Genomic DNA, 7,791 nt, shown 5'->3' on the forward strand with positions numbered 1-7,791 from the left:
AAAAATCTTTGCTTTGAATCCAACTTTTCCAAACACAGAGTTGAAGAAAAATGGCCAACACAAATCCAACAAGCTCTGCCATAATGACAACTCTTAACCATATGTATAAATGGAACGTGGCGATAACTGCTTTCAGAGTAAACAGGGACCTGTGGACGAACTGAACTCACCACTTTGTCCATGAGTTTCCAAGTCTTCTCCACAGTCCTGCGATCAGCTGCAGCTTGCTTGGGGGGTCCAACTGCATCCTGAATAGCATCAATAATCCCCAAAATTCGACCTTTGCGGGGGTTTCCTCCTCGACCACCAGGGTTTCTGCCATTCATAGAATTTGCCATCTGGAATCCTAGTCCTTTTTGTAAGGTAAATTTTTAGAAAGAAGTAAAGTTAACTGGATATAAAAGTATTTTCCCAACAGGAAACTGAACCGAAAAGGTTCGCTTCTACCCACTAATAATATTCTCTGCCAACGTGTGACAAAACGTACGGGCCCATACTCAACTTTTTAGTAACCCGGTGCAACTGCGTTCTCCAAGTTAAGAACTGTAACGCTAGGTTTGTTTTCACAATCGTAGTAGAAGTTAAGGATGCATCTCCCTCCTGGTGTTCCACACAGCTACAGCTCATCACCAACAACAACAAAACAACTTTTAACAGATAAGAACTCAATGTTCCTCCCTCTTCTGCTGTAACCCAGATTCAAAACACCAGAGCTGCAACCCCTAAAATTCATGTTGGGAACTTCACTCAGAAGCCTCCTTCACGCTGTTAGATTTCCCCAAGTTATTACATAAATGCAAAGTGCTCTGCACACGCATAAGGGGCACGTCTGTTGTCAACAAAGGCGGAGGACTGGATTTCCCCAGGCAAAACGAGCAGCCGCGGACACACAAATAGTTCTTTAAAGCAATGCTGTGAGTAGTTTTTCCCTAGAGCCAAATAAACGAACCAACAAACAACCCTTTCTTAAAAAGCGGTGAGAACCCGGCAAGGGCGGGCACGCACAGCGGAGTTCACTTCTCCTCGGGTGGCCCCTAGTCTGCCTACCCGGGATAGGGAGATCCAAAGCTTTGTTTCGGGACGCTTGTGCCCCTTCCCGGCTCGGGCCTCTCGTCCGCCACTCGAGGATCTGGGAAAGGGACCAGGAATGCAGCCAGGATAAAGTACCCCTAGCTCCAGACCTGGCCCTGGAGTCCCACAGCCTGCCGGATCCCGCTCCAGTCGCACGCACCTCCCACCGGCTGCCACCAGTCTGAGTCCGCTCCCTCCCGGGCCTCGGGCCAGGCAGGGACTGCTCTTTAAATCCCCGCTTGGCTCAGGCCCGCAGTGGCGACAGCAGCTGGAAGCCAGGGCTGTCCCCTCTCCCTGATGGCCCGCGCCCAGCTTCAGAGCCCCCGGGCCAGCAAGCAGCGCCCAACCTCGGGGAGCCCGGTTCCCTCCTCTCCTCGGGTCACCGCGACCCTCCGGAGCCACGCGTGATCGCGGGTCCCACTACACACACGCGCGCGCGCTGCCCTGGCTGGGGTGGCTCGGGCGGGGACTCTGTGGAATCGCCCTAAGAGAGCGCTCCGGGGAAGAAGCCACCGAGATCTCGGGACACCGAGACACGGGGACGCGGCAATTACCGTGCAGACAGCTCCACGCCCGCCCGGCCGTCCCGCGCCACTCTCGGGAGGCCGCCGCAGCGCCCGCCGGAGGAGGAGACCACTCACTGGCCACCCCACCCCTGAGCCATCCCCGGAGACCAGGGCGCGGGGCGGGGCTAGGGCGGGGCCTCCGGAGGCCGGACCAATCCTGAGAGACCTCTCTCTGCCAGACAGCGGGCGGAGCCAATGGGCGGGACGAGACTCTCCTCCCGCGCTACCCCCAGGTCCACGTCCTCCTCGGTACACAATGGCCCCAGAGGAAGGCCCTCTCGTCCGCCTTCCACTTGGAGAAGAACTCGTAGGGAAATGGGCCTACGGTAGCCTCGAACCAAAAGTGGAACAGGGAAAGGGACTGGAAAGAAGCGGCAAGGCTCCCGGGAGCTAACCAATGAGGGGTGCGCAGGTGGGCGTGAGCGCCCCGAGCGGGAGTCTAAGCCAACTGGGGCTAAAAGGCGGGACTTCCTGCCTCACTCACCTTCCTAGTCTTTGTTTCATAGCAACAGAGTACCCGCTGCCAGAGTGGTGCTTCTCAGCTCTGGGCGGGTCCCAGGCTTAAGAAATTCATCTCCCTAGGGCTGCCAAACTCGGTTACCCAGGACAGCAGCCAAATAGGTCCGCGACCGTGTTTCTTGTTGGCTGTCAAATAAAGAGCAACAGTCCCCTAACTTCTAAGACGAAGGGTAACCTCACACAGTGTAGGCGAAGAGTAAAACTCGATTGCCAACTAAAACTTCCTAAATTTCTGAAATGTTTCCTTTTTACTGTTAGTTCCAGAGGGATTCCAGATCAAACATCTGGCTGATGAGAAAGCAAATAGTTGACAACTCTTGCTAAGTAGTCTCTGCGCCTCGTGCCAGAGCAGTAAAAGTTCCATACAATGGGGATTACTAATGTATCTTGCACCTTTTTGTTCTGTACAAGTTTCTCCATAAATCTCTGTAAAGAACTCAGCAGTTAGATTTTGTATGAGTCACTTTTCCTCCCTGTAGATGTGTCCCCATTTTAATGACAACTTTGTATCTGCCATTCCCTCCCAGTGTTTATCTCTTTCTGGGACTCCGTCCTTGATGACCCCTATACAAGGAAACACACCTTGTAATGCTAAAAATGAGATGTCAGGGCTCTGCTGTCAACATAATCATACACTAAACAAGTGCTTGTATTTCTTTCTACCTAGCTCAATCCCATGCTGCTAGTATTTGTTACGGGTTTGCATACTTGGGAACTGTCTTTCCCCCTGAACTTGGTAGGACAGGCTACAACTCACACTTTTGGCTCCTGGACATGATACACACATGCATCACACACACACACACACACACACACACACAGACACACACACACACACACACACACTTTTCTATAACCAATTTTCCTGATAAATGGGACTCTGTGGCTCTGACCACTCCCTAGTATTTTAGTGCAGTGATGATTGATGTGAAAGCTCGCCAGTGCTCCACAATCCTAAATTCAGATAGCATCTATTTTCATTTAGTGGAAACAAGCAAAATGCAGCCCTTTAAGCTGTCAAGCAATAAGGTATGATTCAGGAAGTAATATTTTCTGTTGTTACTTCCATAATAATAATTAAGAAATAGTTCCCTGTTTTACATATGTAGAGACTACGGGCCTCTACATCTCCTTCACCAACTCATATCTGCCTTACTGCTTGCAATAGTAGCTACAGTTCCATAGTGTAGACTGTATAAAAGAAGACCTTTATGGCTAAACCCTCTATGGATGTAAAAGGCACCTTTCAAGTCAATTTAAAAAAAAGAAACTGCAACTATGTGTAGAAAGCGCTTCCATCCGTAACCAGTTATACTTTAAATTAAATGTGTTGCTTAACTTCATGTTTGGACAAATAGAGAAGAAAATACATATTTTATTCCTTTAAAACTGCAGCTTGTGGCCGGGCAGTGGTGGCACACGCCTTTAATCCCAGCACTCAGGAGGCAGAGGCAGGCAGATCTCTGTGAGTTCGAGACAAGCCTGGTCTACAAGAGCTTGTTCCAGGACAGCCTCCAAAGCCACAGAGAAACCCTGTCTCGGAAAACAAACAAACAAACAAACAAAAAACTGCAGCTTGTAACTGAAGGGCATCACAATAAGAAAATATCTCTGTCTGTGGAACAAAGTGCATCATGTAGATACAAACGACTAGCTTCATCATGTTTTGTTTCTCTACTCTGGTTAGAACCCAGGTATAAAACATTCATCTCTCTGGGACTGCCAAACTCTTCTACCCAGAGCAACAACCAAACATGTCTATCACATTGTTTCTAGTAGGCTGTCAAAAGTAAGAAATAGTCATTACGTCAGTCAGGGTTCTCTAAAGGGGCAGAATTAATAGAATATAACATATAATAAAATATATATTTATATATAATATATAATATAATATGAATGTGTATTAAAGGGTGATTTATTAGACTGACTCGCATGATATGGTCTGGGTAGTCCAACAAATTCTGTCTCACATTGCAAAGGCTGAGAATGAAAGAGATGGATTCGGTATTCCGAATCTGGTGCTAAAAGCCTACACGATTCCTGGAGAGCTGCTGGTATTCAATCTACCTTAAAAATGGAGGATTCTGGTTCTAATAACAGAAAAGGAATGCTGCAGCAACAAAATAGATGAAGCTACCAGCAAGAATGAAGGCAAACAGGAAAAATGCAAAGTTTCTTGCATCAGAACACTTAAGGTGGTTCTTCCAACTTTGAATAATCTAATCAAGAAAATGTCTCACAGGGTGGGCATGAGAGATGGCTCAGTAGTGAAGAGCACTTGTTCTTGCAGAGGATTTCAATTCTGTTTTTAAGCACTCATATGGTAGCTTGCAACTATCCATAACTCCAGCTCCAGGAAATCCAATACCTTCTTTTAACTTCTGTGTGCTGGTACCCATACACTCATGCAGCTAAACATTCACACACATAAAATAAATCTTTGTAAAAACAATCCATCATAGGAGTGCCCAGCACCTTGCATTTTAGTTGATCTCAGATACTATCAAGTTGGTTGACAACCAAGATTAGCCACCATAGTCATCAAGCTTCTAAACTGAAATAGAAACCTCGAATATATACACACGTCTTGTGTACTATATATACCCACACACATACATTGACATGTGTAAACTCTATTTACCAAAAACACCCAAAGTCTAACTAAGTGGTGATATAACATGGATCCTAGCTGAGGTCAAGTCTGGACTTGGGGTTTGGTTAATTCTGGTTAACTGGTAAGGTATCCGTCCTGTATTCTATTAGCAGGATTCAATATCTATGGAAGAATTAACACTTCTGGGTGGAAACAGAGCATGAAAGTGTTCCCCAGTCAAAGACTGCATTAATAAATAAGGGTACAAATGTTGTCTTAATAGACTGTGATATTTTGTGTCTACACACTAATATTCCAAACTAACAGAGTTGATAAGGAAACAGTATGCTCATATTCACCAAAAGGCAGTCGCCAGGCTCATGAAGTTTAAAATGAATGTAGTGTCTGTGGGGACTGGAGAAACAATGGGCTTCCTACATAAAAGGTCTTACAAGTAGCAGGGTGACCAGCTAGTGAAAAATAGATCCAAAATGACTGTTTTTGCTTGGTTTCCTATTGCTGGGATAAAGACCGTGACCAAAACCAACTTGGGAATGAAAAGGTTTGTTCGGTTTAAACATGTCTAAACCACAGTCCATCATTGAAGGGAGCCAAGGCTGAGACCATGGAGGAATGCAGCTTACTGGTTTGTTCACATGACTTGCTCAGTCTGCTTTCTTATACCACCCAGGAGCATCTGGTGGCATCCCTTCCCCAGAGTGGGCTGGGCTCTCCCCCATCAATTATTAAACAAGGAAATGCCCCCCATAGAATTGCCTGCAGACAATCTGATGGGAGCAATCCCTCAATTAAGGTTCTCTCTTCCCAGATGACTTGAGCTTGTGTCAAGATGACGAAAAGAATCTAACCAGCACACTGACCAATAATACATGTGAGGCCTCAAGCAACAGACTAATGGCAGGGCACTTCAGAAAGTTTACAGACACAGCAATAAATTCTTGCAATTTCAGTATGAATCATTTACTTTCAATACATGCCAAAAGGTTTGGTGTCAACTGGGAAAAATGCAGATTATATGACTGTCATTAAACATGGTTAATGTTGTTTAAAGGGGGAAAGATGACAACTGTCTAAGGAAACTATTACAGCCTTTGTCCAACATTTTTCTGTTTTCTTCTTTGTCAAAAATGATCCCTATGACATTAGACCTCAGTTGAAAAATTAGACATGAGCTTATAAAACTGTTGACTGATTCAGAAGGCTGCTTAAGGGTATCATGTAGGGAAAACATGGCAATTCTATTTTACACAATAAAGAATTCACTTAATTCACAATTCCAGCAAGGCGTTCTTAATCAACCAGCAAACCGTCCAGGATGTATTTACAGAATACCATAAAAATACCAGAAAAACATAAAAATAGCATAAAAATACTAATCTCCCAGAAAACAAAGGGGGAGGGGAAACACAACTAGAATCACAACTGGAGACTAGAACCATATGGCTTAGTTATGCTTGGACATAACAAGCCATTGATTGCTAAGAAAAGTTCTTTTTTTTCTTTTCATATTTTTTATTTGAATTAGAAACAAGATTGTTTTCCATGACAATCCCAGTTCCCTTCTCCCTCCTGTCCTCCCCTACCACCACCACCCCCAACTAAAACCCTACCTATCACATATCCTTTCTTCTATTCTTCCCCTGACTCAACTTTTCTGCTCCCTCGTGACCTCTGCATCCTTCCTCTAAGAAGAGTACATTTCTATCCATTTTTTTTTAACACATATTAACAACTGACAGTTAAGGATGCTAACTCATAGAGTGATCAAATATAGCCCTACTCAGAGTCCTAATTTGGGCTTAGATAGAATACTTACTATGCAACAAGTACAAAACAAACATCAACTTAAACAAAATATATTCCGACATCTGAAGCACAGAGTCTAAAGTAAAAAAAATGTAAGTAAACTGTTGCTCCACCATTTTCTCAAAGATTCAGGTTTCCCTCATACAATTCTAGTTTATGGTTTCTTGTCCTAGAATTGCTTCATATTACAAAATGGATGGAGATAGTGCAGCCATTATATTTTCAAGCTAGGGGTGGAACTGAGAGTCAGAGGAACAAACTGAGCATCCATTAGAATCAATTTCTTTTAAATAATCATTAGAGAATCCCACAAATATTTCTCACAAACATCTCAAAGCCAGAGCTTAGCTGCAAAAAAAATTGAAAGGTAATGTGCTTTTTTCCCCTGCTAAGCAAGAAGGCCAATTAAAATTTCAGATTTTGTTTCAGTTTTCTACTTTACTTCAATTCTGTATTCTTTCCTAATTCATTGTGCCCTCCATATTTTACTGTGCAGTCCCCATGTCTCTCTAACATGCCTTCATTCAGAAGTGCATAGAATTAATCCTACGTCTCAACCGTTTAGATGGAGAAGTTAAAAATCTGAAAAATTTGCTTTAAGACTTTTCAATCTTTTATGCATTTTGATTTATAAGAACTCAATGCAATATTGAATTTTCACATTTGGTTAAATATATTAATTCAGAAGGGGATCTTGTAGAGGATCGGTTCACTCAGCTGGGAAGATCTGCAATTTTGCAAATTCACCCATGAGGATAGGACCATCAAGAATATAAGTGACAACTTCAAATTAGCATGAGATTAATTCATAGTATGAAACAATGTGATTCTGCAAGAATAGTCAGTGTTAAACTCATATTAGCATGAGCCAGCTAGATAGTTATTTTCTACTCAAAGACCAATTTAAGCACAGAAAATCCTAAATGGTTATGGAAATAAAAATAAGAAAATCCCCTCACCAACAGCTCTAGAGCTGCCAGGAGGAATCGATTATATTCCAAAGCTAAGGAAAGTCTCAACCAGTGGGTTCCTCAGTTATCATTCTCTAGGTATTTTTTTAAAGGGCTTTTCCATTAAAAAATCTTTTTATTATTATTTTGAGAGGCAAAAATTTGCTAGGCATGTATCTTTATCCATTGTGATTTCAAGCTTTTTTCATTTCTCAATTTGTTAATCTTCTTGGAGTGTGAAATTTTAATATCACAAATCACTGTG

The 7,791-nt window shown here is 43.4% G+C and overlaps 1 protein-coding gene across 8 annotated transcripts in view; it reads right to left on the reverse strand.

Annotated features, from left to right (window-relative positions):
* The window catches only part of Cblb (Cbl proto-oncogene B), a 184,306-nt gene extending 182,532 nt beyond the window's left edge, over positions 1 to 1,774 (reverse strand). For 4 of the 8 annotated variants that reach the window (XM_027412527.2, XM_027412526.2, XM_027412525.2 and 1 more), the window contains exons 1-2: positions 1,626 to 1,774; positions 171 to 352 (exon numbers count right to left, since the gene is read on the reverse strand). In XM_027412527.2, coding sequence (XP_027268328.1) covers positions 171 to 338 — 168 coding nt within the window. In that variant the 5' untranslated portion in view covers positions 339 to 352; positions 1,626 to 1,774. Of the gene's footprint in view, positions 1 to 170; positions 353 to 502; positions 523 to 1,047; positions 1,215 to 1,625 lie in introns of those variants that run through there. The other 4 variants (XM_027412523.2, XM_027412529.2, XM_027412528.2 and 1 more) reach the window with 4 other exon arrangements.
* Positions 1,775 to 7,791: the final 6,017 nt, after the last annotated feature.

This window comes from Cricetulus griseus, chromosome 4, assembly GCF_003668045.3.
Source record: "Cricetulus griseus strain 17A/GY chromosome 4, alternate assembly CriGri-PICRH-1.0, whole genome shotgun sequence".
In the NCBI taxonomy this organism is placed as follows: Eukaryota; Metazoa; Chordata; class Mammalia; order Rodentia; family Cricetidae; genus Cricetulus; species Cricetulus griseus.